The sequence below is a fragment of the Oreochromis aureus genome, linkage group 18, assembly GCF_013358895.1.
Source record: "Oreochromis aureus strain Israel breed Guangdong linkage group 18, ZZ_aureus, whole genome shotgun sequence".
Taxonomy (NCBI): Eukaryota; Metazoa; Chordata; class Actinopteri; order Cichliformes; family Cichlidae; genus Oreochromis; species Oreochromis aureus.
This window is the reverse complement of record NC_052959.1, coordinates 20,782,576-20,799,076: the sequence shown is the minus strand read 5'-3', so window position 1 is coordinate 20,799,076 and position 16,501 is coordinate 20,782,576. Positions and strand designations below refer to the sequence as shown.

The 16,501-nt window shown below is 40.2% G+C and overlaps 1 protein-coding gene and 1 long non-coding RNA gene across 4 annotated transcripts; one reads left to right on the top strand and one right to left on the bottom strand.

The window, feature by feature from the left end:
- Window positions 1-8,918: 8,918 nt before the first annotated feature.
- Window positions 8,919-11,659, bottom strand: LOC120434193. The gene is made up of 3 exons (XR_005608978.1): window positions 11,524-11,659; window positions 10,992-11,102; window positions 8,919-10,520 (listed from the first exon to the last, which is right to left on the bottom strand). It is a non-coding gene; the product is annotated as an uncharacterized LOC120434193 (long non-coding RNA).
- Window positions 11,029-13,533, top strand: LOC120434191 (chemokine XC receptor 1-like). Of its 3 annotated transcripts, none has more exons than XM_039601830.1 (3): window positions 11,029-11,113; window positions 11,189-11,323; window positions 11,466-13,533. In XM_039601830.1, the coding sequence occupies exon 3, from the start codon at window positions 11,473-11,475 to the stop codon at window positions 12,445-12,447; it is 975 nt and encodes a 324-aa protein (XP_039457764.1). In that variant the 5' UTR covers window positions 11,029-11,113; window positions 11,189-11,323; window positions 11,466-11,472; the 3' UTR covers window positions 12,448-13,533. The 3 variants fall into 3 exon arrangements, with proteins under 3 accessions (XP_039457764.1, XP_039457762.1, XP_039457763.1); XM_039601828.1 differs by having other exon boundaries at window positions 11,463-13,533; XM_039601829.1 differs by having other exon boundaries at window positions 11,068-11,323; window positions 11,463-13,533.
- Window positions 13,534-16,501: the final 2,968 nt, after the last annotated feature.

The window sequence follows — 16,501 nt, the reverse complement described above, 5'->3', positions numbered from 1 at the left end:
CCAAGTGGCACATCCGTTAAGTCATCCCTTGGCTTGCACTCCTTCTCCACGTGCTCTCTACACTCATGATAAGTGCCCTCTTCTTTCGTTGGCAAAAGGGTTTGACAGATTCAGAATTGTGCACCATTTTATGGTAATATGTCGTTGTGAGAGTAACAGTAACATTAAAGACAAGTGTCTTGTAGGTGACAGAAATGTAATTTTAGTCTGCAGTAGTAGACATCTACCTCGTGTGGAACTAACAGTGTCAAAAAGGTGAAAAACTATATCCTGAAACATTGTACAGCTTAAGCTGCTGCACATACTGGTCTCACGCATGAAGGTAAAGCACAAGCAACTAGAGCTAATCTTTTAGGATAGGAAGTTACTGGCTTCACTTGTGGAAAAAGTGCTGTTAGTTATTTCACAGTCACCTGGCATTTGTGCTGTTCATAGAACCACAAGGCCATCGCTGGACCTCCTCTGCGCTGTCACTTTTTGGAGCCTGGCACGCTCCCTCAGGTTCTCATGTTCCGACACTGCTGAAGATTTTAAAGGCAGAGCACGTCGTACACCTTAGTTGTCTTCCTCAACGTCAACGTCGAAACTCTTTTATCTCATTTAAGATTTTGCAGTGCAGAGTCTCCTCATGACGATCTCCTGGAAGCCCAGTAGCACAGCTCTCTGTGCTGAAGGCGATCTCCAACCTCCTGAAGCCTCTCTCCTGGCCTCAGCTTCCATCTTGTGGATGATCCTCAGTCACTCCTTCTCGTCATGGCATCTCGCGACATCTGCAAATTAAAATGACACTCCTCTCGCCACATGGCTTCCGCCATGTGTCAACTCCCCAATGAGACATGTACAAGAATGTTGCACAGTCTCCCTAAAACAATCTCCAGGGTTTGTCCCTTGGAGCAGCCATACTCCAACCTGTAACCCTGTGTAAAAACATCAGTCAGCAATTAAATGTTTAGCTTGTCTAACTCTCAGCTCCACCCAGAGCCTGCATCCTGGAAGACAAAGTCTTTAAATCAAACTTCACATTTTCAACCAACTATAGATCATAAGAGTAATAAAGTATTCAGCATAAAAGACAAATATCATGTGCAGGTTTTCTCCAATCATTAAATCACTATTATTATTATCACAATTTGTCCCAAATCATGAACCATCCCAATTTATTCCACAATTTAATCGGTGACTTTCCTTAAGCAATGTCACTCCACTCATTTTTATCACTGTGAGCTCAATAGTAGCCAGCTAATGAGCCCCATATTCAACTATTCTGTAACCACTGCACATCTGTTCAATTGTCACTTGTCTGTCTGTGCTGAATCCTTTACAAGCACTCTTAAAGAAAAACAAACATTAGCCAAACACACGGTTCATCCTGGTGGTCAGGTGCCGGCCATCCAGATTCCAGAGGTGCTGTAAAAGGTCATAAAGCTAACACTCTGCTGTAAAAAGAAGTAACACTGGTTTCAAACAGTGTCACACTGTATTCACTTCTCCCTTGTAACATTCATATTTTCTCCACAACACAGTGTAATTTCATCATCAACACACAGCCTATAACCACAGTTTTCTTCACACAAAATCTCAGTAATCCTGTGATAGAAAAACATCATTGTGTCCTGCTATAAATCACATGATCAAATCACATGATTAACCATCTGCTGTAAAAAGAAATGTTAATGTTAGCACTGCGCATTTGTATACACTCTTTCTCACAGTAATCTCTGTGAGCAAAACAAAGTAGTTAATAACACACCCATGGTGAATTCACAGACACAGAAAAATTTAAACTAAAAAAGGTTAAATTTGCAGAGTTCACGTAGTCATGTGACCCAAGTTTCCTCCTGTGGTCTCCTTCTGTTCGTGCAACAGAAGACGCACACAGGGATACAGCCACACCTTTGTCAGGTGGGGGTTAACTTCACACAATGGTGTTAAGTCAGTCTGTCTTGTCAGCTTTGTCAGTCAGTCAATTTTTCCACTCATTCATTCATTCTTTGCTGATAGTGGAAACTATCGTCGCATTTCGTTTCCACGCTCAGCAAAATGACGTCATTTCAAAGAAAAAGAAGAACTTTAGAATCGGATTACGTCGCTGAATCCTTTTTGGCAGGGACTTGTTTTCTGATAGCCAAATAAGTGGCTTTCTCCCGAGCCCATTTTAATTTTTGGAGGAACTCACTTTGCAACAGTTTTCTCGACGACAAGTCGTATAACGCTTCTGTTCTAATCGTGCATATCTGCTCAAACAGAGATCATCAACCGAAACTTTCAGTGCACCATGAAAGTAACAAAATAAAAAGAAAGGAAAGAAAATAAAGGAAAGCAAAGGAAAGAAAGGCCTTGTTTAAGTCATGACACGTGTTCTTCATCCCAGGGGGATAAATCGTAACAACCCATTTGGCAGGCTCAACTTAGTAACAAAAGACAAATCAACAGCTAGATCAATCTCAAACATTCATCCAATCAGCCACACACACAACATACAGCATAACCTTGTTGTCTCATCACATAATAAGTTTCTTCTCATGTATCCAAATGTGTGCCATGGTAAAACTTCTTCACACACCAGAAACTCACAATCAGCTCACTCATTTAAAACCCCTCATCAGCATTCTGTTTTCTCCTCTATGATGCAGTCATCTGTCCTCCTATAATATTCAGTCCACTAGTCTATGTATCACTTTCATCTTACTAGTGACTTGGACAAGATGACAAACAGAATCTCATGCTTAAGATGCTGTCTGGTCTTCATGAGTATCATTTATTGTGTATGCATGTAGGGTTAGTATGGTTGATGTATTTTCTGTATGTTTTTGTGTTCCTCTCATCACATTTCATTAATCTCATCACTGCTTAAAACAACACACATCTCTCTCTCTCTCTCTTTTTTTTAAACTGTTCTTCTCTCCAAAACAGAAAGTAGCATTACAGCTGTTTCAGGCTGAGAAACACCAAACACTCTTCGTGCTATCATTCACCACACAACTTATGTTATTTCTTTGTCCACTGGGCAGGTGACCTGCAGAATCACGTCTGCCCCAGCTACACCGTGACGTCAGATACGCTCACACTCACTTCTGCTTAGAGCACAATTTCACTTCATTCGTCAACGATCCACACACCACGTGCTGCCCAATAAAACTTTGCAGTGTATTTCATCCTCTTTCAAGGCAGACTTAAACACCATATGTTTTTTTTTTCTGTTGTGTCAGGGATGGATATGTGGTTGCAACGTTTATGTTCACTTTCTTTCCTTTCTGTCTCCTCTCCTGCCTAGTCTGTTTTGGACTCAATGCTGCTCCTAATGCCTCTCCATACTCAGCCTTTAGTCTCTCCTCCACCTCTGCCTCTGCTCACTCACGCTCTTCTCTGGCTCTTCTTTCTGCTAACATTCTTGCTCTTTCTAATGCTTTTCTACGGTGTTGTTCTAGAGTAGTTGCAGTGGATTGAGCTGTGGTTTCATCCTCAGGTTTCACAACTACTGCTTATAATATTGCTCTTTTAACATTCTGTGCTTCTCTTCTCTTTTGAGCCTGCTCCAGCCACAACTTAGTGACTGCTAACTGCAATTCCTTCCTCTGTTTAGCTGTCCCTGTTTTACCTGCTGCACTTACAGTTATTCTTTCTACAAGCATTTTACACTGAACTTCCACTAATATCCCTTCAAATCCATATTTCTTACGCCAACAACCTACATACTGCACACTGCCCGGTGAATATTTCTCCAGAAATTTTACATCCCCTTCTAAGGCAGCCTTACACATTTTATTCTCACACAAGACAACAATCAGCCACACTCACGCAGACCACGTCTGGCCCGCACACACACACACATAGGCCTATCGCTTGCGTCTACACGCACAGCTAGCGCTCTCTGTTGAAAACTCTCAAACGCCCCATATGGCGGAGAATCCAACCGTCGGACACTCTCCAAACGCCCCAAATGGCGGAGATTCCGAACACTCCTTACGGCGGAGTCACCGAACCTAGGTTGTCTCCACGCCCCACACGGCGGAGAAGCCTGCGTCTCTCTCACACGGCTAGCGCGCTCCCGTACCTGCGATCAACGCAGGGTCACGTAGCCGCTCTCTAAGGCCTTCTGTACTTACTGTTCGTGTTGTTTCCGTTCATGGGAAGAGTCTCTGTATCCCGTCAATCGCCATCCATCCCGAGGGGAGTTCAGACGCAAACTGGTGACAAGCAAGGCACCAGGGCTTTCCGTCAATCATCCCAGACGTTGCGGTGGCGTCCTCTCCCTCTCCTCGCGGTGGATGCGATGTGTTAGGTTCCGGCTCCGAAGGACCAAATAAATGTTGGGTCTGTTCCCACAAACCCGCTAATTCTAGAGACTTATTCATCATGAAAGAAAACAAGACAGTCAGCGATCGATCGGTTACTTGCGCAAGGGAGGCCTCATCTGTGTCCAGCACGAAAATGACCCCGACGATGGCCTCCTCTCGCTGCCTTTTATTGAGAGACAGTTCACACAAAACACAGCAAAGCAACGCCCACATGGTTCTAAGGCATTGTATGTATATGTGTGAACTTTTATATGTAAGTAGGAATGTGTGTGTGTGTGTTTTGGGGGTGCGTTTGTGTGACCTCCTGCTGACCAAAAGGGTCATAAAAGCAGGAAGCTTACAACACAAGAAACAGATCTTTCAGATAGGATGTATCTACAATAAAACCTCCCCCAACACAAAGTGGTTAGAGGTGCTCAGGATCAAAGGAATGGCTTTGATAATACTGCTTGAACTAAGACTGTACAAATTTAAGAAACACAATGGCAACATTCAACAATTAGACCTAACACTAATGTTCCCATGATCACTGCTCCCTTTTTCATCTTGATATTCATCCTCAGTATCATAGGCAACAGCCTCCTCTTATGTGTTCTTTTCATCTACGAGAACCTAAATGTCACAGTTCTGGGTCATTTTGACCCAGCTTTTTTTGTTTCTTATATTTTGGTGTTTTTCTAGATTATGTTCATTATATTTATGTTCTGATTCTTGAGTTGTGCTGGTCTGATTTTGTATTACAGGTTATATTTTCTGTCAGTCTGTGTCTCTCTGTCAAGTCCGTGTCTTAGTAAATTTTTTGTTGTTTCCTGTTTTACTTTGAAGGATCATGTTCATGTCTGATGTCAGTGTGTTCAGTTTTACTTCTCCCCTGTCTCGTTAGCCTAATTTCTCCCAGCTTGTCTCCCTCCTGTTTCCCATTCCCTGATTACTCCCCTGTGTATATAAGCCCTGTGTTTGCCTTGCTCTCTGTTGTGTTGTACCCTCTACATGCTGTGTCTTTTGTCTCCTGGGCTTGTGTAGCGCCTCTGTTCCAGTTCAGGCCGTAGTACCCATGTTCTGTGTTTTGTTTGGTGAGTTTAAGTTATCGATGGTTTTTCCAGCAATAAAAGCTGTGTTTTCAGTTTAAATCCCATCTCCAAGAGTCCTGCATTTTGAGTCCACCACTCCTGCCTGCCTGCCACACAGCCCAACCATGACACTAAAGAAATATCACAAATATTTTTATCTTGAACCTGGCCTGCTCTGATTTGATCTTCACCATCACATTTCCGTTCTGGGTTTTTGAGTATATGCACCACTGGATCATTGGGGACTTTGCAAATTCATGACTGCTGCATATCTTGTTACATGTTCTGGTACACTGGTACAGCACATATGAGTCAAATTTTTGTGTGCAAGCTTCACAAGCAACAGAGGTGCGATACAATAAACATAAGAAACAACTAAATATAAGAGCACGAATGTTAGAATTTTAAGAATAAATATATGTACAAATATAGGTACATGTGGAGGTCAGCAGTTGAATATTGTGCAAAAGAAATTACATAGATGTACATATGGAGTGCATAATGTCAAAGTTGCCTGATGGATAAAGCTGTCCCTCAGTCTGCTGGTTTGGGACCGGATACTGCAGTACCTCCTGGCTCACAGAAATAGTTTGAACAGTTTATGGCTGGGGTGACTGGAGTCTTTGATGATCCTCCTGCTTTCCTCCGGCACCGCTTCTTGTAGATGTCCTGGAGGAGGGAAGCTCACCTCAATTATCCGCTCAGAGTACCGGACCACTCTCTGGAGGGCGGTGCACCACTCTATTATTGCAGCCTTTTTCATTTGCTGGGGGCCATACCATATTTGGGTTTTAATCACCTCTTTCTATATACCCAGAGATTGTAAGGCACAGGAATACTTGCATATCACTTACAATATTTGTGAAAAACTTGTGTATTCTCATTGCTGGGTAAACCCTCTGATGTGTATGCTCTCGCAGAAATTGCAAAAGCATCTGTTGAATCTTTTGTGCAGTGAAAATGTGTGCAGGAAGAACAGAGAGACAGACACTGGTCAGACTGTAGATTTCACTGCACAGAGATCTGCTGTTCAGTTGGAACTGCACAACTTTCCATTAAACAGCCACTCGTTAAATTAAACGTTGATTCAGTCTGTAAATACTTTCATACAATACAGTTTATATTTATTTAATGTCACATCTTTTGCATAATCGCTTGAAGTCATCCAAATTATTTCACTTTTTAATGTTTCAAGTCAAAGATTTGTACAAGTAAAGATGTGCATTTTAATGCTGCCCTTCCATTTACTGTACCTGGAGATAATAAAATGCTGTCAAAATCCAATGAAGCTGTTTTTATTTTCTCTTCTCATTGAAATCTGTGACATGTAACTTTAGGTTAGACTGAAAAATATTCCATTGTCATCAGTTTTCTGTAGTCAAAGCAGAAAGAAGGAGATTGTATTAACACGGTCACCGAGGAAAAATAGAGTATATGATCATAATTGTCACTGCTCAAGGCTATGATTTACTTGTTCTGGTCTTGTCAGGAAATTCCAGTTGATTAAATGAAGGATCTAATATTCATTAGTTAAAGTTTCATAAATCAAGTTATTCAAACACTCCTGGTTTAGTTTAATCTGTAAAAATTGGCAATTTTAAGACTAATCAAAGCATAAGATAAAAAAAAAAAAAAAAAAAAAGACCAATGAACAAAGTAAAACTACACCTGCTAAACATTAGCATAGTTTATATGATTAGCACTGGTCTTGTTGGGAACTGATCAGCTGGCTCAAGTATCTCAGAAATGTTTTTTTGTCTTCTGGGATTAAAACAAACATTTTTTTTTAGATTTTACACAAGTGAAAAACAATCAACAGCAAAAAGCGTTTGGCAGCTTTTAATGACGGAGATTAACTTTTGTTAATGCAAGGTGCAACAAGAATATTGTGAAGTGGTTCAAGCTCAGTAAATACATGAAAGTATCTCAAATAGTCACGCTTTACAGTAATGCCAGATTTCTTGTATTTTATATAGATACTAAGATCACAGTAAGTATAGCGTGATTTGAAGTAACACGTTCCTGCAACAGCATTCCTGGGATAAGGAAATTAAGGAGTTTGAGAATTTAGTTTGACAACAACAGTGATGTGTAATTTGATGTGTTTCATCAAGTTTTCTTTATGTTTCTACCAGTGGTGATCTACTTCCTGATTGAACTGCTCTATTTTATTGCTCCAAAGAAATAAACATGAACTTAAGATGCCTGTACCTGTAAATAATAACTGTTATGCATACATATACATATATATTTTTTTTATAAACAAATGATTTGTTATGATACCACTCTGGCTATAGTTAGGAACCAATAAATTTGGATGTTAGCAGTGACCACAGATATTTTCTGAAGAATGTTTTGGTTCCATAATGTTTTCTATTTTAATACAACCTTCAGAAAGGAGCATCTGTGGTTTGTGAGATCTGACTTTTTCCCCCCTAAAGCCACAGAAGCCACAGCAGGAAGCAGACACAGAGAGTGACACAACACAAGGTACACAAAACAAGGCACTGGCAACATAAAATGGCAAGTACAGAATGCAGAGAGGCAACCTTGATGCACAAAAATAAACACAGGGGGCAAGACTGACTGCACAGGAAGGCATGGACAACACAGGGGAGCATGATTGCAGAAATAAGAGTGCAAAAGCAACCTAAAAACTAGATAACCAAACTAAAACCTGACATTACAAAGAATAGGCGTAGAGGAATTACAGCTATAATAAGAACAAAAAACCTGGAGCACAATCTTAATGTTTAAAACCGGTCAGAGCGGGCACGCTCCGTTTTGCGCAACTACTTTTAAATCCCGGTAGCACTGCAACCACTTAAGGTAGCGCAATAATTTTTGCATATGAAACCAGAGGAGTTGTATCGTCTTGATGCATTCTCAATCATCCAGGAAAGTAAATCTCCAAAAGTTGAATCTGTTCATCTGGACGTAGCGTTTTGTGGGAGAAACGTTTCGCCACTCATCCAAGTGACTTCTTCAGTCTCAGCTGACTGCAGGTTTCCCCAAACCTTATAAACAGTACATTTGCATAATGACTGAAACCAGCCCACTGAAGGAACAATGGGCTGTGAGGTCAGTTCCTTAATCATAATTATGCAAATTCCCATGACCATTGATCAACAATCACTGACCAAAACCCACTGATCAAAGAACACTGATCAATGGCCATGAGTACCATTCACAGAGAGTTGGTGAATGGCTGCAATCACAGCATTGTAAGATGGCGAAAGATGTACCCTTAGGCCCCCTCCTCGATTCAGAGATGGTCTTTCCCTTTTCACGTAAATGGCCTCCTTGACTCCGCGCTCAAACCAGCGTTCTTCCCTGTCCAGGATGTGTAATCAATGATGAGGATGTACACATCCTGGACAGGGAAGAACGCTGGTTTGAGCGCAATTTATGTAATTACTATGCACTTAATGCATACATATTATTAAAATTTAGGCTGTAATGGTTGTATTGATATATAGCAACTTGAAATGCTCCCAAAAATGGCACTACCGCATGTAAAAATATAATATAAGCTCTGGCTGACTTGGATCTATGGTAGGTCTTAAAGGGTTAGAAACCAGAATCAGAGTCTTGGTGAAAAAAGGGGTGAGTGTAAAAGCGACGCTCTTGAATTACCGGTCAATCTACGTCTCTACACTCACCTATGGTCATGAGCTTTGGGTAGTGACTGAAGTCAAGTCAAGAAAGCCTTTATTTGTCACATGCAAATAAAGATCTTACATACACAACACAGACATCACATGGGGAGACAGGTTGGAGACTGGTAGTATTATGGAAAAACTGAGAACAGAAAACAAAAAAACTCCTCTGCACAAAGAGCACATAAATGTCCACATCGGAACATTAAGCACGTGACAAGCAACAGAGGTGGGTAAGGGGTGAGAAGTAAGCCGACGCAGACACAGCCATCCTGCCCTGCAGCTATTTTTCCAGCGCTGGGCCCAGACCTGCTGTCCAACTCGGCCTTGGAGATAAGCGTACGAGGGCGTTTGGAACGAAGAGTCTAAACACAGTTTGTTATCCGGGGAGAAATTGTTTGTTATGTTCAGCTCCAGCCTTGAGACCACAGCTGGCGCCGATATGGTAGCCACATGAAATAATGGTGGTGTCCTTGCTTTAGTGTGAACCACTGCATGTCAATTTTACAGTCGATCTAATGTCCATCACTGGTTCCTCACCATTCCCGTTGGAGAGCAAGCTTCTCCAAGATGTCATCCGTGCTGCGTCTAATGAGCCCATTCTGAGAAGCCACGGCTCGCTCCATCGTTCCAATCAACATAGCAGGCAGCCTTGTGGGGATTTGAACAGCTGTTTCCGCTTTCTTTATTCTTCGATAAGCCAGTGCCAAGCCAGTGCCAAGCCAGCGCCGATCAGCAAGAACCCTGTTATCATGGTTCCAAAAAGGTAGATGTCTTCAATGGGCTCTCCCAAAACCCGGCTTCTCGTTGAGAAGAGGATGTCAATTGCATTCAGGGACAAGTTGATCAAATCCATAATTCCTCTTTTAGGTTTTAGAGAACAGACTGTGAGACTCTTCCAGCATAGAGGGACAGAAGTAGACAAGACTACACAGAGACATGAGAAAGCCAAGCAGGAAAGATAAGGAAAGGGAGAAGGAGAAAGTGTGACTGCCTTCATCAAGAGCCAGAGAAGATCACTGAAGACTGAAAGACAAGATCGCCGATACAAGTGGTGCAGATGAGATTTCTCCAAAGGATGGCTGGCCTCTCCCTTAGAGATAGGGTGAGGAGTTTGGCCAAGGGAAAGGGGCTAATTCTCCACATTGAAAGGATCCGGTTGAGGTGGTTCGGGCCCATCAAAAGGAGACTCCGGGACAGACCCAGGAAATGCTGGAGAGACTGCATCTCTCGGCTGATCTGTGAACACCTTGGTGTTCCCCTGACAAGACAGAGGAGATGTCTAGGGAGAGGGAGGTCTGGCTTTCTCTGCTTTGGCTGCTGTCCCTGCAACCCGGCTCCAGAGAAGTGGAAGAAAATTGATGTATGGATGGTTTTAGCTGCCAAAAATGTCACAGTAACTCAAATATCCAGGCTCTATAACAATGCCATATTTCTCATGTCACATGCAGATGACAAGAACTGGTGGGGTCACAGTGTTGTCCTACAAGGTACTGCAAAGGTGTAACAGAAAAAAACAGATCAAGAGTGTTAAGCTTCTTTTTAATAACAGTGATGTGTAACATGTTTTGTTTCATCAAGTTTTCTTCCTCCACTTATCTGCGTACTGATCAAGAGCCTTTTCCTGTTTTCTAGTTTACCAATTTTAGTATGTTCATCTACTTTTTATGCTCTACAAAGAATTAAAGATATCATACATTTACATCATTTTGATTATCTGTGTTTGTTTTATATGTATTTATATTGTGTCTACATTTTTTTCCAGCAAGAAATAGTTTCTTCCTAACAGTACTAGGGTTTCTGCTTCTTTTCTAATTTTGGATCAGCAGTATCCTCATGCTTAAAAAAAACACAAAACAGAACAAAAGTTTTTTTTAGTCTGTTTCAATTAGACAGCTAAAACAAACAAACCTATATTTTATTGTTCATTTTCAGTGTATAAAAAAAAAGGGGGGGTTGCTCACGTCATGATGTGGTTTTTGGTAGGGCGGCACTCTGGCTCAAGAACACGACAAACTTTTAGATATCTCAGGAACATCACGGGTTTTTCACCACAGTGCAATTCAGCAGAAGACCTGAGTTTGAGGTAAGTTCAGAGAAATGCAATATGGATGTAGGCAGTTATTTGTCAGGTTTAAATTTGTTGACATTTATTTTTCAGGATGTGGTTTTTGTCAAGTCAGAATCTCTGAATTAATGTGGAACAAAAGGAGGAACTATTAGTTTTCGAAAGAACACCCTACAGCTTTTTCACAACAGTAAAATTCAGCTGAAGACTTGAAAGTTGATATTTGTGGTAAGTTGCTGTTTTTTTTTTCTGGAATTTGTTACTTTAATCCCTTTGGTTTTATCTATTATACAAAAACTAGAAACAAAATCAACAGTTTCTGTCATTTTAGAGAAAACTGCTCAGTCATTGTGTTTTTTTTTTCCAGAAGATTGAAAATGGCAAACTTCACATCCACATATGACAATGTGAGTGATGGTGCTGCATACCTTTGTGATACTAATGTTCCCACCATCACTGGTCCCCTTTTCATCTTGATCTTCATCCTCAGTATCACATGCAACAGTCTCCTCTTATGTGTTCTCTTCATCTACGAAAATCTGAAAAGTATCACAAATATTTTCATCCTGAACCTGGCCTGCTCCGATTTGATCTTCACCATCACACTTCCATTCTGGGCTGTTGATCATCTTCACCACTGGGTCTTTGAAGGCTTTGTCTGCAAATTCGTGACTGCTGCATTCTTTGTTGGTCTGTACAGCAGTGTCATTCTGCTGACTGCCATGACAGTGGATCGTTTCATTACTGTGGTGCTGCACAACTGGCCGATCAGCTATGCCAGAATGAAGAGGTGTGCAATTGGTGCCTGTATAGCTGCCTGGGTCATCAGCATCTCAGCGTCCCTGAGTGATGCAATGAAAGTAAAGGTTGAAAACTGGTATGGTAAAAACTATTGCTATTATGAATCTGAAGAAAAGCTTGGACGTTATCTCCAAGTGTCACTGCTATTCTTCCTCCCATTTGCCATCATTATTTTCTGCTATTCTGCCATCCTCAAGACAGTTTTACAAGGTTTAAACAGAAAGAAGTTCAGGACTGTGGCTGTGCTGTTGTGTATTGTTGCAGTCTTTTTCATTTGCTGGGGGCCATACCATATTGTGCTTTTAATCAAGTCTCTCAATACAAACAAAGATTGTAATGTACTGAAACGGTTAGAAGTTGCCTACCATATTTGTGAAATGCTTGCCTATTCTCACTGCTGTATGAACCCTCTGCTGTATATGCTCTCACAGAAGTTGCGAAAGCATCTGTTGAATCTTTTGCGCTGTGAAAAAGTGAACAGGAAGAAGAGAGAGAGAAGCACCAGCCTGAACACTTCACAACATTTCACATTGCAGAGCTCTGCTGTTTAGATGGAACTGCACAACTATCCATTTAACAGTCACTAATGAAATTAAACCTTGATTCAGGCTGATAGAGTCAAAGTACTTTGATGTGTAAGTGTATTAACACATTCATTGAGGCAAACAGAGAGCAGCATTTAGAGTGACATGGACTGTAAAAGTAACAATATCTGGTGTATTTTTCCTTTTATCTTCAGGCTGCAAATATGTTCATACAATATCGTTTCTACTCATTTAATTTCATATCTTTTGCATAATTGCTTGAAATAAAACAGAATGTTAAATAAAACTTGAAAATATGCAATGAATTATACAAGTTTTCAGGTATTTAAAATATTTGATGTGACTTTTTCATTGAGTCACAGTCATCCTGGTAGACTCATTTCTAAATCATTTGACTCTCTTCTTAAAAAAATTGTATTTAATATTCTGATTTTTATTCCATTCACCTTTTTTAATATATTTTATTTATTTAAACCTAAGGTCCAACAATTAATTTTTGTCCTGTGTCTGTGACGTGAGTCTGAGTCTATGCAGTAAAAGTCTGAGTACCTGATATTTTCATCCAATGTTCACAGTTAAGGATGTAGAGGGCAGGATGAGACAAATTATTTTACTCAGAACTGTGGAAGGGGAGTCAGTCTCACAGCTGTAAGGTGGAATAGATAGAGATAGCCAGACATCAGAGCAGGAAGGTGAAAGCTCAGAGGAGGACATATCACCTTTTGAGGGGCCTGAGTGGGGACCTACCATTAATAAGAAGAAGAACTGTTAAATGCAGGGCTCTAAAGTCTATACACTACGATATGTAGAAGGGGAAATAAGAATGATTTCAATGTAATTCACAAAGACACACACCAACTAAGAATTTGATTTCTTCTTTTGTCCTCTCCTCTTGTTAATGTAATTAATAATAATGATATATACATACAAGTGCATTAAATCAAATGCCTCCTTGCTTGATGTCACTTGACTTATCATTTCACTTCCAATCTGAAATTCAACCCGGACCGAAATTTTTCTGATAAACATGAAAACAGGACAACAGTGCCCACAATCAGAGGACCACCTGTTTGGTGGTCTAAATATCAGCTTTATACATACTACGGTTACATTAAGAAAAAAAAAATTACAGTTACAGTTTTTTTCTTTAGCACCTTCCTAGAGCAGGAAGGTGAAAGCTCAGAGGAGGATATATCACCTTTTGAAGGGCCTGAGTGGGGACCTACCATTAATAAGAAGAAGAACTGTTAAATGCAGGGCTCTAAAGTCTATACACTACGATATGTAGAAGGGGAAATAAGAATGATTTCAATGTAATTCACAAAGACACACACCAACTAAGAATTTGATTTCTTCTTTTATCCTCTCCTCTTGTTAATGTAATTAATAATGATACATATATATATATATATATATATATATATATATATATATATATATATATATATATATATATATATACACACACACAAGTGCATTAAATCAAATGCCTCCTTGCTTGATGTCACTTGACTTATCATTTCACTTCCAATCTGAAATTCAACCCGGACCGAAATTTTTCTGATAAACATGAAAACAGGACAACAGTGCCCACAATCAGAGGACCACCTGTTTGGTGGTCTAAATATCAGCTCTATACATACTACGGTTACATTAAGAAAAAAAAAAATTACAGTTACAGTTTTTTTCTTTAGCATGGAAACCGAAAACATTAATGGTGCCCACAACCACCAAAAGGGGCGATCCCATGATGACATCAAATAGAAAACAGGCAACCAAGTTTTAGAAAAAAAAATAAAAACTCAGCACACAAAGGACAGAAATGCTCATTTCTGAAGGTAGCATTAATACTGAGAACATTCTGGCACAGAAACGTTCTTCAGCATATCTGTGGTCATTGCATGACCTAAGATTTGTAGATATAGCCAGATTAACATGATGCGATATGTAGAAGGGGAAATAAGAATGTTTTCTATAGAATTCACACACACACACACACACACACACACACACACACACACACACACACACACACACACACACACACACACACACACACACACACACATATTTTTTTTTGATTAATGTAATTAATGATATATATGTTAAAAGTGTATGCCTCCTTGCTTTATCAATTAAATTTCAACCTGAAAATTAAGCTGTCTTCAATTTTTTTAAGGATTAAACATGAAAATGAACAATGCTGCCCGTAACCACCAAACAGGTGACCCTCTGATAACATCAAACAGAAAATAAACCACCAAGTTTTAGGGAAAAAAAATGTCAGAGCTCACAACCAGATGCTGGTGCTCATCTCAAGCTCATTATGAGCTTTTGGTGTCTTCATTTTGGCCCTTATCAGGCTCTTCAGAGCCCGGTTTGTCCTCTGTCTGAATTTTTACCTTCTTGCTCTAATGTCTGGCTCTGCTCCACCTAATCTCCTGACAGCTCTATACGTACTACGGTTACATTAAGAAAAAAAGAGTGACATTTTAAGATTAAACTTAAAATAGTATTTTGAGAAAGGAAGTCGAAATGTGGAGATCTCGGGTGTAATTTCAAGCCAAAAGACTGCTATACCCTTTACAAAATGTTTAGATGAGGTAGTGAAACAAACTGATCAGCTGTCATATCATGTTTTGTGTTAGAACATGCATCCTCTTTTTTTTGCATTATGGCGTAACCATCCATATCCTTGCACCAAATTCTACCAAGGTGATTAATAAAAGAAAACCTGTTACCATGACAGTGTAATTTTCCTTGTACAAGTAAGTAAATATCAGAATACTTAACTATATTCATACTGGAGTAGTACAGCAGTGAAACAAAGCAGTTTGATCAGAAAGTAGACAACCACAGAGAAACATGAAGAAAGCTTGATGAAACGCTGTTGAACTCCTTTAATACTCCTTGCTGAGAAAAGCAGGGACTTGTAGGATCCCAAACTTACCCCAGAACAGCCTGAATAGCGGCATTTTCATGTATTTCCCAACTTAAACCACTTCACAATATTCTGTTCATGCCTGGCATTAGCAAAAGTTCTTTACAAGTAAAATTTTAACCATTAGAGAAAAAATTACCCCAAATCATCTCACAGATGTAACATTATCTACAGCTACTTTCACTACTATTAATATTGATTTAGAGTCTTTTTCTCCAAGTGATCTTTCTTCATTACTGAAGTAATAACTTCAGTAATTACTTCATCCAAACCATCAGCATGTCTTTTAGACCCCATTCCTACAAAACTGCTCAAAGAAGTCCTGCCAGTAATTGATGCTTCAGTCTTAAATATGATCAACCTATCTCTAATAATCGGCTATGTACCACAGGCCTTCAAGCTGGTTGTAGTTAAACCTTTACTTAAAAAAACATCTCTATACCCAGCAGTCTTAGCTAATTATAGGCCAGTCTCCAACCTTCCTTTCATATCAAAAATTCTTGAAAGGGTAGTAGTCAAACAGCTAACAGATCATCTGCAGTGGAATGGCTTATTTCCCACATAGCAGACAGGTCTGGCCCGGATCTGGTGTCAAGCTAGCACTGCTGGCTGACTTCTGGCATGGTAAGTGGTATGTCATCCAGATATGGGCCAGGTCTGGCGTAGATGGCACTGTTTATATGATGGCATGCCACATCTGGCCCAATTGTGGTGTGGTTTTTTGTGGCCAAGGCTCATAGAAAACAGGTCTGGCCCGGATCCGCATCAAGCTGGCACTTCTGACTGACTGGTGTCATGACAGGGTGTATGTCTACCAGATGTGGGCCAGGTCTGGCAATGATGGCACTATTTATTTTCCTATTTTAGTTAGAAGACCCAAATGCAATGTTGCAATACTATACTGCTATGGTAGCCAACGTTTCAAATGCAGATTTCACAGGTTTGTGAGTGTACACTTTATCCAAAACCTAGTGACGGTTTACTCTTGTTTTCCACCGGGTGGCTGTGGCTCAGGCGGTAGAGCAGGTCACCTACTGATCGGAAGGATAGTGGTTTGATCCCTGGCTCCTCCAGTCTGCATGTCAAGAGTATGCATGTGTATGAATGTAGTTAGGAAGC